This window comes from Gymnoscopelus braueri (genome assembly GCF_963280865.1).
Source record: "Gymnoscopelus braueri genome assembly, chromosome: 10".
Taxonomy (NCBI): Eukaryota; Metazoa; Chordata; class Actinopteri; order Myctophiformes; family Myctophidae; genus Gymnoscopelus; species Gymnoscopelus braueri.
In genome coordinates this window covers 52,413,416-52,429,666 of record NC_137611.1, presented here as the reverse complement: position 1 = coordinate 52,429,666, position 16,251 = coordinate 52,413,416, and the positions used below count along the sequence as shown (strand labels likewise).

At 41.0% G+C, this 16,251-nt stretch overlaps 1 protein-coding gene across 2 annotated transcripts in view; it reads left to right on the top strand.

The window, feature by feature from the left end:
- ubtfl (upstream binding transcription factor, like) overlaps nucleotides 1-16,044 on the top strand; it is a 29,714-nt gene extending 13,670 nt beyond the window's left edge. The window contains exons 9-20 of one of the 2 annotated variants that reach the window (XM_080440969.1): nucleotides 1,047-1,171; nucleotides 1,705-1,846; nucleotides 2,399-2,440; nucleotides 3,529-3,630; nucleotides 4,843-4,989; nucleotides 8,623-8,733; nucleotides 12,062-12,147; nucleotides 12,591-12,780; nucleotides 13,198-13,245; nucleotides 13,897-14,031; nucleotides 14,507-14,599; nucleotides 15,443-16,044. In XM_080440969.1, coding sequence (XP_080297095.1) covers nucleotides 1,047-1,171; nucleotides 1,705-1,846; nucleotides 2,399-2,440; nucleotides 3,529-3,630; nucleotides 4,843-4,989; nucleotides 8,623-8,733; nucleotides 12,062-12,147; nucleotides 12,591-12,780; nucleotides 13,198-13,245; nucleotides 13,897-14,031; nucleotides 14,507-14,599; nucleotides 15,443-15,538 — 1,317 coding nt within the window. In that variant the 3' untranslated portion in view covers nucleotides 15,539-16,044. Of the gene's footprint in view, nucleotides 1-1,046; nucleotides 1,172-1,704; nucleotides 1,847-2,398; nucleotides 2,441-3,528; nucleotides 3,631-4,842; nucleotides 4,990-8,622; nucleotides 8,752-12,061; nucleotides 12,148-12,590; nucleotides 12,781-13,197; nucleotides 13,246-13,896; nucleotides 14,032-14,506; nucleotides 14,600-15,442 lie in introns of both variants that reach the window. The other variant, XM_080440968.1, reaches the window with a different exon arrangement.
- The last annotated feature ends 207 nt before the right edge of the window (nucleotides 16,045-16,251 follow it).

Below are 16,251 nucleotides of genomic sequence, written 5' to 3'. Positions count from 1 at the left end.
GCGTTTGTTCGGTCACAGGGGTCTCTCCAGCTCTTCAGTAAACAGAATATACTTACATTTTCAGGTAGGTGACAAAATGTAAGCCAATCAGGAGAGAGCACTGAAAATGCATTTTCTGTTTAATATAGAGCTGGAGAGACATGGGAGACTCCTTTTACTGAACAAACACTCTATAGCATATAGAGCTATTTAACACTTATTTTAACCAAAGTAAATCACTTACCCTACCTTTTTAAGGAAACCTCTGTAAGTCAGTCACACTCTCTGTCCCGCATGGTTCTCCTCGATGTCTTGAGCAATCGCTCTGAACTTGCACACGAGCATTGACCACGTTGCTGTCGGGCAGAAACCAGCTAACTCCATTTTGACGTTTTTTCCCCCATAAATCAGTGCTATTGAACACCCTTTACGTTTGTGTGTTGGTTAAAAAAATATTGAACCAATGAAAAGTATTAAGAAGCGCTTCTGACAAAACCAGCTAACTCCATTGGATCCTCAAACTTTCTGCTAAACCAGCTAACTCCACCAAAGGGGGGTGGAGTTAGCTGGTTTTGCTGACTCCAGGCTCCACCCCATTTGACCTCCAACCTCATTGTGAGCTTGGAGGTCCATTCAGCTGTTCTTATCAATGATGAACAAAACCTCCTAACTCCACTTTTCTTCTTTTTTTTTTCTTCGAAAAATGAACATTTTGGAGTTAGCTGGTTTCTGCCCGACAGCAGAGATATGCACACAACCACGACGCCTGTTATTCACTTTTCCCAAAATGCACGTTGTTTATTAGCGTTCATGTGTACACAACGGGGATTCCCAGTTCGGTCTAGGGGGGCGCATAGCCCCAAACTCTGCAATTGCTTTTGAGTGCACACATCCCTGGGTATGGACTAGTATAATGTAATCTAATGTGACTGAAGTCATAAAGGTCTTTGGACACCAAATCAGCAGTGAAAGTTATCAAACTGCAATCTTGATCAGAAAAAAAAGATTAACCTCTGTCTCTCTCTCTTTCTCTCTCTCCGTGTGTGTGTGTGTGCGTGTGCGCGTAGGAAAGTATGAGAGTGTACCATGAGGCTCATCCAGATGTGAACACGGATCAGGCGAAGTCAGTTCTCACTAAAGCTGAAAGACAACTGAAGGACAAGTTCGATGGACGGCCGACAAAACCACCTCCGTAAGAGCTCACTCGCTCGCTCACTCACTCACTCACTCACTCTTACACCCCAATGTCACACTTTGAAAACAGCCTATCTATCTACAAACTCACAACTGAGGGTATGAAGGGCGTTCTCAAGTTTTGTAAAAATAAATAAATTAACCCACGATTTTGTAACCTTTTTTTCACCCAGTGACAATTTTCTAAGTGATCCTGGGCGCTACACTCCCCCCACCTAGGGAGCCCAGGGCCGAGCGCATGCCTCCTTCAATGCATGAGAGCCAACTGACCTTGTCACCTGACAGGGGAGAGTTTCCCCGGTAGGACATAGCGTGTGGAAGGAACACGTTATTCCAACCAGTTCCTTTCCCCTCCATCAGGCGCCCCGGCTGTCATGGGGGAGGCGCTATAGCGACCAGGATTACTACATGTTTTTGTGAGGGTATTAACTACCCTAGGAGACACAGGGAGAACATGCAAACTCCACACAGAGTAGGCAATAAGTATAGTAATTTAGTAAGTATAGTCATTTAAATGTGTGTGTATTATAGGAACGGTTACAGCCTGTACTGTGCAGAGCTGATGGTCAACATGAAAGACGTTCCGTCCACAGAGAGGATGGTTCTGTGCTCCAAACAGTGGAAGATGATGACCCAGAAAGAGAAAGACATGTTCCAGAAACGATGTGAACAGGTACCCTTCTGTCTGTCTGTCTGTCTGTCTGTCTGTCTGTCTGTCTGTCTGTCTGTCTGTCTGTCTGTCTGTATAGACTGTAGGTACAGGTCGCAGATGACAGTCATCTTGAGTCTATGACATAGATCAGTGGACCCCCATAACTCTGAGATGGTACAAATGGAACCAAATGGACCCGTAAGGGTCCATTTGGTTCCATTTGTACCCTCTCAGAGTTACACACCTGTAAGGGGGCCATTTGGAACCCCCTCAGAAACCCTGAGGGACCCCGCTTTGAGAACGACTGACATACGTAGATAGTGGTCTAATATAAGATCATTCACTGTTTATTGTTCTGCTTTCTTTGTTCTTACACATGCTTTCCGTTATAAGCATATGAATGATTTGATATAAATGACACATTTCATTTGTTATGATCTGATTTGTTTGATCTGACAATTATTAACTATAGGATTTAATATAAATGATAAATGTGTATGATTTGATATCAATGATGAATGGTATGTAATGTGATCATATTGTATTTTTCTTTTTTCATCTCCTGGGCATCAGAGGAAAAAGCAGTACGATATCGAAATTCAGCGGTTTCTGGAGGTATAATACACATTTGCATTTTAATGTAGCTTGGTAGATCTGTTTTTAGAAAAATAATAAAAAATTCAGGCAATCTTCTCTTCTCAACGTGCAATACTTGTGTCGTGTGCTGTTATGCTGTTTAATTTTTTAATATGCTGCAGATTGACATCAAACTGGACTTACTGAAACGTTATGGTTATGTTTAAAAAGAATTAGCTACTCAGGATGCATTAATTGCAACTCTTTCATCCAATTTCTTTTTTGTAATATTATATTCTTTAAAAGGTGGGTTATATCATTAAAGTGGTAAGTGATTTTCTTTGGTTAAAATAATTGTTAAATAGCTCTATATTCTGATAATACTTATTGCTATAGAGTGTTTGTTCAGTAACAGGAGTCTCCATGTCTCTCCAGCTCTGTATTAAACAGAAAATGCCTTTTCAGGTCAGGATACACATTTTATCCAATCAGGATAGACTCAGTCAGTATAAAGATTAAACAAGTGAAATTGCAAGTGATGATGACACAAAGAAATGAGCAGACACAATTGGAACTACCGGTAATTGAAAATAAAGCTGATAAATGGGTACTGAAATGGTGTCACCTACCTGAAAATGTATTTCATGTTTATTAACCCATTTTGGGGCGGGAACCCCTATTTGTAACTACCGTATACCTTTCAAGATGGGAACCCCTTTTGGGGTTCCTGTTGCTATGTACAGTATATAGCAACATACATTTTTTTCAAAATTGTGAATACATATTTGTATTATATGTATTTTTTTAATTTGTTTTTTAATTTGTATTTTAATTTGTATTTTTCAGAAAACTTAGATTTTTTTTTTTTAGAATCGGCCTCAGGTCTAAATGGGTTAAAGAGCTGGAGAAAGAGGCTGCATCATACAGGGAGACTCCTGTTACTGAACAAACACAGTACAGCAATGATTACTATCACAATATAGTGCTTCAACCTTTAAAAAAATTTTTTTTTAAAAAGGGGGGGTGCTTGGATTCAGAAATCAAGTTAAGCTAAAAAAGATTGGGAACCACTGTCCTAGATCCTAGACCTAGATTTGACTGGAGGGTGTTTTTTTTTCATCTTGCAGAGTCTTCCAGAGGAGGAGAGAGATCGCGTTCTGACCGAGGAGAAACTGGGCGGGAAACACGTGGCCGCAAGCCCTCACAGAGCCAAGAGCCCCTCCTCCAAGGTATGGCTCCGCCCTTTGTTATTGGTCCGTGTTCTGTGACATCATCGGAAAAAAAGTGTGTTTTCTAAGGAAGCTTAACGATAATCATTATTAACATACATGGCTAGGGGCTCTACGGACGGCAGTCAGTCCATGTATGCTAGCGCCACCATTAGGCCAAAATTACCTCCTGCAAAGATATCGCAAAATCGAATGGACAGATTGCCATTAATCTTCATGTTCATATCTCATCTCTTTAAGTTCATACATGTTCATTTTTCATCACTCATAAGTTCATGCATGTTTGTTTATATGTAATTTATAAGTTCATACATGTTCATATTTCATGGATTAAACATATTAGCTGAACTGTTGCCTCCGTACCTCTAAGTGTATGACTTTATCCAGTGAGTTCATAACTTATTACCACACACTCATTCAACCGCCCCACTGGCCATGGTTCCATATGTGGTGCCTGCCCTCTAGTGGCTGAAATTGGTATTTATTTAGAAACCTACTTCTAGGCCAAGGGTTCCCAAACTTTATGAATCAGTATGTTTGTGTGTTAAGAGTTGTGGGTTTGACATCATGTCTGTACTCAGACCCCCTGCTGAATGCATTCTGTCAGGGAGGTGGCTCTGTATTGTTTGCGATATTTTTATCTGATACATTTGATGTCATTTCTAAGTCTGAGAAGTGTAGTAAATTTTAGGTGGCCTTTTATTTTCTAAATAATAAATTAGCTATTTTATTCCGTCAGTTGATGGGCGTGTGTGTGTGTGTGTGTGTGTGTGTGTGTGAGTTGTGTTATTGGCTGTGTGCATTAGTGTTGATTTTGACAGCAAATATTCAGTTTTAGTCCTAGTCTTTTGAAACAAATTCCACTTTAGTTTTAGTCATATTTTAGTCATCTGAAATGTTTTACTGTTAGTCTAGTTTTAGTCGACTAAATATCATCATGTTTTTTATCATAAGGACTAAAATGTATTTTGGCGGTGCCTTGATGGCGTCGTAATGGCTGATTTTACACTTGGTTGCATGCTGAAAATAGTCGATCTACAAGCTCACAACGCATCGCTGAATCTCTTCTCCACTAGTCCCTCATTAACATTCTAGTTCAGTTTTTATTTGTTGACAAAATTGTCAATATATTTAGCTTTAGTTTTTATTTAGTCGACGAAATCAACACTGGTGTGCGTTCTCATCGTGTGTGTGTGTGTGTGTGTGTTACAGACTTGTGTCACGGAGGCAGAGCAGTGGACGGCGCTTCCCAACAACAAACGGGACGCCAAGAAGAAAAACAAACTCCCCGAAACTCCAAAGACGGCCGAAGACATGTGGCAACAGAGTGTGATAGGAGACTACCTGGTCAAATACAGAGTGAGTTACAACGCCCTTAATAACCTAGTCTCTATCTCTATCTCACACTCTCTCTGCCTTCGGGCAGAAACCAGCGAACTCCAAAATGTTCATTTTTCAGGAAATGACAAAAAGTGGAGTTAGGAGGTTTTGATAAGAACAGCTGAATGGACCTCCAAGTTCACAATGAGGTTGGAGGTCAAAAGAGGGTGGAGCCTGGAGTCGGCAAAACCAGCTAACTCCACCCCCTTTTGGTGGACTTAGCTGGTTTAACAGACAGTTTGAGAATCCAATGGAGTTGGCTGGTTTTGTCAGAAGCGCTTTTTAATACTTTTGATTGATTCAATATTTTTTTAATCAACACACAGACGTAAAGGGTGTTCAATAGCACTGATTTATGGGAAAAAATGCAAAAGAGGAAAAATGGAGTTATCTGGTTTCTGCCCGACACCAACGATTGATTGATTGATTTATTTAAATCTGTGTAAAGAATCTCTGTCCGGGAGCATAGCTCGGGGAGCAATAGTCCAAACGGTCCCAGGTTTGGGGTGTGAGATTCAGATGACCCATTGATTGAATGTGCCAAACGGCACAAACTCCTTTTTTTTTTCAAATGACATAATACCCTCTTTTGTAACCTGACATTTAAACATAACATTTGTACAACATAGTCAATGACAGATAATAATAATAATAATAATAATAATAATAATAATAATAATAATAATAATAATAATAATAATGAAGAATTAGACAAAAGGAAAACATGTTATTGCTATGATGTGTAGCAGGCATTTAATGATTAGTCGTAGTTTTTTGTGCACATTTTTGTAATTATTTGTATGCAGGCCTATGGGCTAAAAACCACTAAATTAATAATATATAATTATTTTTGTGTGTGTGTGTGTTCAGGCGGGGTAGCAGAGATATACAGAAAAATTAAATCAATAGTAAACGCATTCATTCAATTTTGGTATTCTAGACCAGGGGTTCCCTAACCTTTTAACTTGAGACCCAAAAAATAAATGTGATGTCTCCCCAGGACCCAAAACTAGTTAAAATAGCAGATCTAGCTATTTAATTTCTTCTTATTTTATATTGTCTTGTGGAATTTTTTTACTTTTTTGTGTGAAGTTCTTTTGAAAAATATTTGATTTTTTTGTTATTTCTGAAAATGTTTTATTTTTTATTTGTTTAATATTAACACATTTAGGAAACTGAAAAAAGCGACCCATAAAAATGGTGTCTGCGACCCACAGATGGGTGCCGATCCAGGGAAACACTGTACTAGACAACAAGTAAAATAGCAAAAGAAAACATGGGTACAGTAAATAGAACCTGTTCAAACTCAACTCATCTGATGGTTAGGTCCATAGGATCTGATCTGATCCTATAGTTTGGATGGACGAGGTAACATTCTGAGTTCATAATTCACAAAAGACAACATGGTTGTCTTTGGCGGATTGCATTATTTACTCTGTTGCTGTCATGGCTGCCAGTTCCCACCTGATGTCGTGTGGGAGTTCTGACTGCTCCAGACCATACTGAATAACTGCTAGCTTACATAACATCTTCAAACCAGGATTCAAGTCTAGCATGTACAGGACACTTGGTATGTCTCTGTATCCTCTAAACAGGATGATACGATCTCCCACCATGCAACAGGACATATATCTCCTCTGAAATGGGCGTTTCCCCTTGGGCTCAACCTTCTTCCAGGAGAAGGTCTCTGGATTGAATTTCCACAGATCGTTTAAACTCTGCTTCAAATGACTGTTGTAGCCACCAAATATGTACAGCTCTCCATTGTAAGTAAAGGCTGAATGACCCCAGCGTCCTTCTGAAAGAAGCTGTGTAGAAGGCGTGTTCAGGCAGCAGTTGGTCTCTGTATCAAACACTCTGATGTTGTTGTCGTGTTCCGGATAGCCCCCAAATACAAACATCTTTGTCCCAATGATGGTGGCAGAGTGACATGATGAAACAGGTGGTGGAGTGCCTGTGGTGTTAATTAAAGACCAGACCATTGTGGTGGTGTCCAACTTGTAGATGCCATTAGTGTGTCCAGTCAGCTGGTTGTATCCTCCATAGATATACATGACCTTCCCCAAGACACAGGCTGAATGGTTCCTCCTCCCCTTTGGAACTGTCCCAGAAACACTGGGCTTTAACCATCTGTGGGTGTCGACATCAAATGCATAAAGCATGTTGGAGTGGTGCCCCTTGCCATATATGAAGTCAGCACGCTCCTCTATCTGAAAATTCACTACACCCCCCCAGATGTAGACGATATATTCTATGAGCACAGCTGTGTGATACACACAGTTGGAGGGAACCTCAGGTGGATGTTCTCCTCTTCCAGTTGTCACAGGAGACAACTGAATCCATCTCAAAGACACTGTATTAAAGACATGCACTGCAATCTGGTCCCTGTCATTCAAGTTACAGTACCCTCCAAAGGAGTACAGATTGTGTTCCACTGCTACAGCAGCATCGAAGGATCTCTTTGTTCCTCTGTTAAGATCCAAGATCCAGTGCCACATTGTGGACCACAACAACAAAGTGGTTGAAAGTGAAGTCTTCAAGTCTCTGTAAAACAATGCAGTGATGTTCCACATGCTAACACTTATATTGGTACAGCCACACAAACAAAACTCCTTATTTGGGCAAAAGTATAAGCATAATTAATGACATCAGTGTGGAACTACATATTTGGGCAAATCATCATAATTAATGACATGAATCAATGAATTAATGAAATCTTTATTTTTAACACAATTAGGCAACAAAGTAAAAAACACTTCGATTTTTGCCTCTCCTTGACATGCATTTTTTGCATTATGCACATTGGAGCTTGCATAAAAACACATTTCACCCACTTATTTACACCTATAAACCCGTGAACAAAGTTATTTTACATATATACTGTATATATATATTTTTATTGATATTTAAACATTTCCACAAACAAAAGATAGGGCGGGGGGGGGGGGGGGGTCGTCCAGTTCCACAGTTCATCAACACCATCAGTATTTCAATGCTATAAAAATAAAACATAGCCAGTCACATAAGACACATGCCTTCACACTCCATATAGCTCATAACCCAACCCAACACGCCGGCCTAGTAACTATTAACCCATTAAGACCGGGAACGCATCTGTGTCATTTTAAGATGTCTTTGGCTATTCAAAAATAGCAGATATACAAGCTCAGTGTGCTGCGCTATGAGCTTATAGATCTGTAATGTTTTTTTTTAAAATGGATATTTTTTTTGCAAATCTTTCAATATATATATATTTTTAAGCAAACATTTGTAAAAAATATTTTGTTCCAGGGAACCCCCAGAAGAAAAGATTCAAGTTCAAAGTGTTCGCTTTAAAAAATACGAAAAATTTGATGTAGATTTGCCAGATCTACAAGTTCGTAGCGCGGAGCTCGGTGCCGCGCTATGAGCTTGTATATCTGCTATTTTTCAAAAGCCAAAGTATGAAATAATGGCTGTAGCTCAAATCTAAAATGACGTGGATGCGTTCCCAGATTGAATGCGTTAATAACCTAGTTCTAACCATTATTAACCATGGTTATATAACAATGGTAGCAGCATGGTACTGGATGTAGTACCAGGTGTATTAATGCTAGTGTGTTGGTCTTTCAGAACGATAGGAAGCGTACCCAGGCAGCCATGGTGGCAGCGTGGAAGACCATGGAGAAGAAGGAGAAGATCCCGTGGATCAAGAAAGCGGCCGAGGACCAGAAGAGATATGAGGTTCTGTACCAGCCTGTGGTCAGTGAGAACACCTCCTACTGACCTGCTACTGAACACACCTCCTTAACTCATTCACTGCCAAGAGTATATATGTTACAGGGAGATTGAAGAACCAGGGCGATTGAAGAAAGCGCGCTCGTTTTTACCACCCAACCAGCAATTCTGTAGAAAAAGCACTAGAGGGAGCCACGAGCTTTCCAACTAAAGTGCACACGCATATATGGCCGCAACCACACACACACACACACACGCACACACGCGCATGCACACACGCACGCACTCATGCGTTCAATTTAGAAACAACACTAGAGGGAGCCACGAGCCAGGCGTCCCAACTAAAGTGCACACACACACACACACACAGTCCACAAAGCCCCGCCTCGCCCCGAAGCCCCGTGCCTAAAAACGAGCGCTCTGTCTTCAATCGCCCTGGTTCTTCGATCTCCCTGTGACATATACATTAAAGGGGAATTTTGGACTAAAGTTTTCTTACCTTTTCTATGACGTTATGATATCTTAGGATGAATGGTACAGTAGAACATTTTCTTAACTCCACCCCTGAGCCGCCACAGCTTAAAAGGTGCGCGGATAGGCCTTAGGTTAGATCACATATTTTAATAGCTTTAAAAAAAAAATTGGTGAGATCTGACGTTCATAGTGACAGAACACTATGCAACCAAAAAAAAAAAAAAGTCTCGCTAGACGAGATTGAAATCTCGAGATTGAAATCTCGTCTAGAGAGACTTCTGTTTTTTTTTTTTTTTTGGGACAGTGTTTTGTCACTATGAACGTCAGATCAAAAAAAAAAAAAAAAAAAGAAAAGCCATTAAAATATGTGATCTAACCTAAGGCCTATCCGTGCACCGTGCAAGTCATAACTCCACCTCCTCAGGGGTGGAGTTATGAATTTTTTCTACTGTACCATTCATCCTAAGATATCATAACGTCATATAAAAGGTAAGAAAACTTTAGTCCAAAATTCTCCTTTAATAAAGTCACCCACTGCCAGTGTTTTCGTGTTATTTAACCTTTTCAACTGGTCACAGAAAATTTAGATCCATTATGATCCATCGTCGGACCATGTTTAAACACAAACAGTATCTGTGGCCGTCGCCCAGAGGAAAAAGAAATCGCAGACGAGGTGCCTTTCCTTGTCGCAGGAACGCTGAAAACGGCATCTTCCGTAAAAAATGCATTATGGTCGCTTGTCAGACGGCTGGTAAACACAAAGGGGATCACCGTTCTTCGTCCAGAGAAAAGCAAATATAACCGGAGCTGTCCCTTCCTTTGTTAGACCACGTTAAAACTACTGTGTCTCGCCGAATCCAGGGCAAAACAAGGCAACTCGAGATACAACTGTTTCCAGGAAACCAATAAACAGGAAGCGGACAGAGGCGGAAATCTTCAGATGATGTTATTTCCGTATCCGTGTGAGTGGAAAGTGAACCTGATCACTCGGGTGATAGAGAACAGCGCGATCTTTTATAAAACCACTAAAAAAGAATCTGACGGGAATTCCCCTCCGTGGCAATGAAAGAGTTAACACCTCCTAAACACCTGCTACTGAACACACCTCCCACTGACCTCCTAAACACCTCCTCCTATTGTCCTTCTAAAATCTCCAGTGAGAACACCTACTGACCTCCCACTGAACACACCTCCTCCTAAACAACACCTACACTTCCTGCTGAACTCCCCATCCCCAAAAACACTTCCTCCCACTGCTCTTCTCGTCTCCTCTCCGATACCCCCCACTGTGTTGTGGCTGGCCTGTTCCTGACTCTGTCTGTCTGTCTGATGTGTCCTGTGTATTGAGGATCATTGTTTTTTTTCTTTAATTACAATTTTTTGTATGTGATTTAATTCTTATTTTTGCCTGATTTTACCATCTCTATTTGACCAATATAAATCTACAGTACAAGCACATAAATAGATCTTGATTTATCCCTCCCAAGTAGCACTCCATCTCTTATTTGATCAATATACACTGAATCAGTTATCTTAAAAACTAGCAAATCTACAAGCACTTAAACAGATCTTTATCTATACACATACAGTCACTTTAAACTCTTTCTGCCTGGAGTATTAGTTATTTGGGCATCATTAGTGTAGCTATTAAAGCCATGAGCAGATCTACAAGGCAAGCTCACACCCCTCGTGAGTCGTGAGCTTGTAGATCTTCCAATTTCACTAGGCTATTTGAATGCATTCGCCACATGTTTTTAGCTTTGATCTCTCTCATCAAAATTGATGTAGATAATAAATTGGCAGCAGCAGCTGCGCTGTTGATTTGCTGTTGATAAAGTATTCAATCAAAGCTACAAAGAGGACATAAGTGTTTTAGCTGAGCTTCATCAACAATGCTGCCAGCTTAACATACCTCGACGTGCCTTTTGCAGTCATTAAGGCCTCCGTGAGCTGAGAAAAGTTACTGTTGCATACAGTCCAACGGGCAAAAGTTCCTGAGTAGGCTACTGTATGTATTTTTTTTTCTCTCCGACTCCGTCTCTCTATTCATCTGAGACCATTGGTTGGTCACTTTTAGACGCCCACTCCTCCCACAGCGAATGACATTAATTCATTTGGTCAGATTGACAGTTCAGCGATAGTCTCGCGTTACCAGACTGTTGCCTCCCACAATTTTCAAATGTTTCCGGCATACAGTCTGGGACTCGGAAGCTCTGATCATGATTAGTATATAAACCGGATGTGGAGCCTCCTCTCCATTTCCGTTTTGTCTTTACAGTTGCGCAAATTTATCCTAATATAAATACAAATCATCTAAGTATACATAGCTTGCTGCTTAGCAGAAATGGAAATTAAAAAGTAAAGATATTTTAAAATATATTTTCATGAACGGAAGTGCCAGTTTCCTCTCTCGGATTTTGGGAGTTGTAGTTAGTTCCAGACTCTATATAGCATTCAGAGATTGTGGAATAGTTGTCTGGCTACGCGAGACTAGTTCAGCGACGAATGAGAACAAAGAAGGTTGCAGATCCGGTCTGTGTGAGCCTCACGTGTGCAAACCGAGACAGTAAGCAGGCTTTAGACCGGATCTGAGTAATGAGAAGTGAATAGGAACCGTTCTCCCGCAAATCCACAATTTGATGGCCTGGTCGGCATTTGCGGGAGATTTATGGTCGCTCGCGGGTGTCCGGGAGCTACGCTAATTCCCGGGAGACTCCCGGAACTTCCGGGAGAGGTGGGATGTCTGTGTGTGTGTGTGTACTTTTACAGTAGTATTTTACTTGAGTCATGACTTTTATTGGGGTAAAATGATACTCTTTGGTTTAACAGTGTTGTTGTAATGTGTCTATCTAACCTGTAGAGGGAGCTGGTGGAGATGAGGGCGCCTCCGGCAGGACCGGCACAGAGGAGACCCAAGTTTGACGGAGAACCCAAGAAACCACCTGTGTGAGTACTGACACCATTAGCACAACAATGACACCTTTAGCATAATAATTGTCTCGCGAGCCAGACTGTTGCCTCCCACAATTTTCAAATGCCTCCTTCATACAGTCTGTAGCAATGGTTCCCAAACCTTTTTAGCTTGAGACCCAAAAGAGAAATGTCAGACTTTTTGGGAAATCTTTTGGGAAAATAATAATTAAAATCAAAATCCAGCTAACAAAAAATAAAGGGGTATTTATTCGAGACCCATAAAAATTGGTCCCACATATGGGTCCCAACCCACCGTTTGGGAACCAGTGGTCTGGAGCAACGGAAGCTCCGAAAACGATCAGGCGGTAAATCGGACGTCCCGCCTCCTTGACCGCTTCTGTTTCATTTTTCAGTTCTGAACACCTTGAACTGCACCTACTATAAAACTACTATCTCTCTCTCTCTCTGGCCAATAGGAGCGGCTACCAGATGTTTTCTCAGGAGCTGCTGACCAACGGGGAGCTGAATCACTTCAGCCTGAAGGAGCGCATGGTGGAGATCGGGAAGCGGTGGCACAAGCTGCCCCAGACCCACAAAGACAAGTACAAGAAACAAGTGGAGGAGTCCCAGCTGGAGTACAAGGCCGAGCTGGAGGCCTGGGTCAAGGTAAACGGCAACAAGAACACCAACTAGGGACAGTGGTGGAAAAAGAATTCAAATTCTTTACTTAAGTAAAAGTACCAATACTGCAATACAGAAATACTGTTACAAGTAAAAGTCCAGAATTTAAAATTGACTTGAGTAAAAGTACAAAAGTATTGGCATCAAAATGTACTTAAATGTTTGAAAATGGCATATCTACAAGCTCACAATGCGTCGCCATGCGACACGTTTTGAGCTTGTAGATCTGCTATTTTCAAATAGCCTAGGTATAAAATAGGGCTAAAGTGGTTAATGAATGTTTCATAATATCATAATTTATATCTGAAAAGTAACTAGTAACTAAAAATCTACGTGTGACACAAAGATCAACTACAAACAACTATTGAACCGTACCTCTCTCCTCTCCTTTTCCTCCCTCAGTCTCTTTCTCCTCAGGAGCGTGCAGTTTATAAAGAGTTCGCCTCCACAGTGAGTACACCTCCTCCTGACTAACTCCTTCTCCTTAACCCAGTAAGACCAGGAACGCATCTGTGTCATTTTAGATTTATATGGCTATTAAAAGATAGCCAATTAAAAAAAAGAAAACAATTATACATATATATATATATATATATATATATATATATATATATATATATAATTTGTTTGTTTTTTATAATAAAAAAAAAAGATTCGAACATTTTTAACTCAAATCTTTGCTTCTGGGGGTCCCTGGAACAACATATTCTGAGATGGGGGTCCGCGGCCAAATATATATCATTTTGGGGGTCCTTGACATGAAAGATGTTTTGAGGACCACTGATATTATAACAACATACAGTTGTAGAATCCCCAGAAGCAAAGATTTGAGTCAAAATGTTTGCTTTAAAAATATATATGCATTTGAAAATAATCGCCGCGCTATGAGCTTGTAGATCTGCTATTTTTGAACAGCCAAATAAATCTAAAAATAACACAGATGCGTTCCCGGTCTTAATGGATTAACTAAAAGAGCTGTTCGCACTAAAGTTTTCCAATTATTTGGGGGACCGCTTACATGCAATATCCTCATGGCCCACAGGTGGAGAACAGCTGGATTCAATCATCATTAACATATTTACTTCTCCTCCTCCCTGACAGAAACGTCGCAGCACGGCCAAAGTTCGCAGTCCGGTGTCCAAAGTTCGCGTGGTGGCGAAGGGGAAGGCGGTCGGCTCGAGACCCGCCGCACCCGGGGTCGCGGTGGGCAAGCGGGCCATGGCGTACCGAGCCAAGGTAACATAACACAACACAACACAATACACACCCCTGACTAGAACAGGGGTTCCTAAACCTTTTTTAAGCTCAGGACCCAAAAGAGAAATTAGGCGTTTGCCCGGGACCCAAACTAGGGATCTAGTGAAAATAGCAGATCTAAAAGCTTTTTTTTTGTTTTTGCGCCACGTTTTGAGCTTGTAGATCAGCTATTTTCTTAAACTTTTTCTTTTAATGAATTAATGGAAATTATTGCATTCAATTTATTCATGAACCAGTTTTGAAATATTAATTTAATTGATGAAAAGTTGTCTTTTTTGGTTTTAACTTTTTAACAAATATATATATATATTGCTTTTAAATGGAAGACACCAAAAAGGGGATATTTACTGCAACCCAAACATGGGTACCGACCCACTGTTTTGGAAGCAGTGGACTAGAATGTGTGTGTGTGTGGAAAGTAGTAACCCTGGGGGGGATGTGTGTGTGTTTCCAGCAGGACACATCAGAGTCGGACGATGAGGAGGAGAAGAGCGACTCTGATGATTCCGATGATGAGACGTCTGGAAGCACCGACAGTGAAGACGAGGTCAGCGCTTCCACCATTACACACCTATACAGCACTTTACCATTGTGTTGGATCACATGTCAACTTACAACATTACACACCTATACAGCACTTTACCATTGTGTTTGATTAAAAAGTTAACTTAACCCATTAAAGTCCGCACACTGGGTCATGCTCCAAAGCTTATAAATGTATTTTGGTTCCTTTTACACCATTGGACGTGACGTTTTGAGCCTACCGGCTCTTCATCAGACTCAAAACTTAAAGGAGAATTTTGGACTACCTTTTCCTTACCTTTTATATAATGTTTTTATATCCTAGGATGAGTGGTACAGTAGAACATTTTCATAACTCCATCCCGAGTCCTTATTATTTTTTGTTGATATCTGACGTTCATATTGACAGACACTAAGCCACAGTGTGTGTGTTAGATGAGCCCCTCCGGAAGTCTCGCAAGACGAGATTTCACCCGTGATTTCAACCAAGCTTGTAAACACTACGGTGGCCCATTTGGGACAAAAACACTGTGGCTAGGTTCTGTCATTATGAACGTCAGATATAAAAAAAAAAAAAAATTGCAATAAAAATACACGATCTAGCGCACGGACCGTCCGCTCTGGTTTTTAGCTGCGGTGGACTCGGGATGGAGTTATGTAAATGTTCTACTGTACCACTCATCCTAGGACATAATAACATCATATAAAGGTAAGGAAAAGGCTTGTCCGAAATGCTCCTTTAACCCATTAAAACCGGGAAAGCATCTGTGTCGTTTTAGATGTTAGTGTTGGCTATTCTGAAAAAAGCAGATGATAATTACATATCATTATATTTTGTAGATGTATTGATGTTTTTTTTTCCGGTTAGGGTGAGGACGATGAAGATGATGAAGATGACGACGAGCACTCGGGCGACAGCAGCTCAGGATCATCAGACGACTCCACCGACTCCGAGTCTGACTAGCTCCGCCCCCCCCCTTGCACAGGGGAGACTGTGCGGGCCACGCCTCCTATTCTGGCAGACCAATGGGTTTGACAATGGGGACAAAGTCAGACTGGCCCCGCCCACATCTTTCTAACAAAAACAAAAGGAGGCTCCTCGCCCCAATTTATGCTCCGTCGCCCGACGGCGCTGCGTACGGAAAAATGTGCGACATAAAATGTGCCACGTAACAACCCAATAAATCGTCATCCTACAAGCTCACAAAGCCGCTTTGTGAGCTTGTAGGATGGCGATTTTTTTTTGACGTGCGATTTTTGTCCCACGGCAGAGTAGGAATCGGGGCATCAGAGCGACAAAGGAGAGGTGTGAATCAGATGGATGGATGTCGTCGACAATAATAAGACGGGACGCATTTAAAGAAACGGAACGGCTAGTTTTTATCTTGCTACCAAAATCGCGAGTTGTTGTTTTTTTTATCTTCAAGAAGGAAATTTGAACTGAGATATTTAGTTGAGGCTTTTTTGGGGGGGGGGTGGGGTGGGCGGGGCTTGTACAGTTTGGCAGGGAGGAGCCTGTTGTTGGCGCTCGCTGCTGATTGGTTGCTTGTTCTTATTTTTTTCCCCTTTTTTTTGATGGAGGGACTGGTGGTGTTGCCAGGCCACTAAACTAAAATAAAGATGCACTTTTCTCATCAAAGCTCCTTGTTGTTGTTGTTGTTGTGACTTTACATCTGA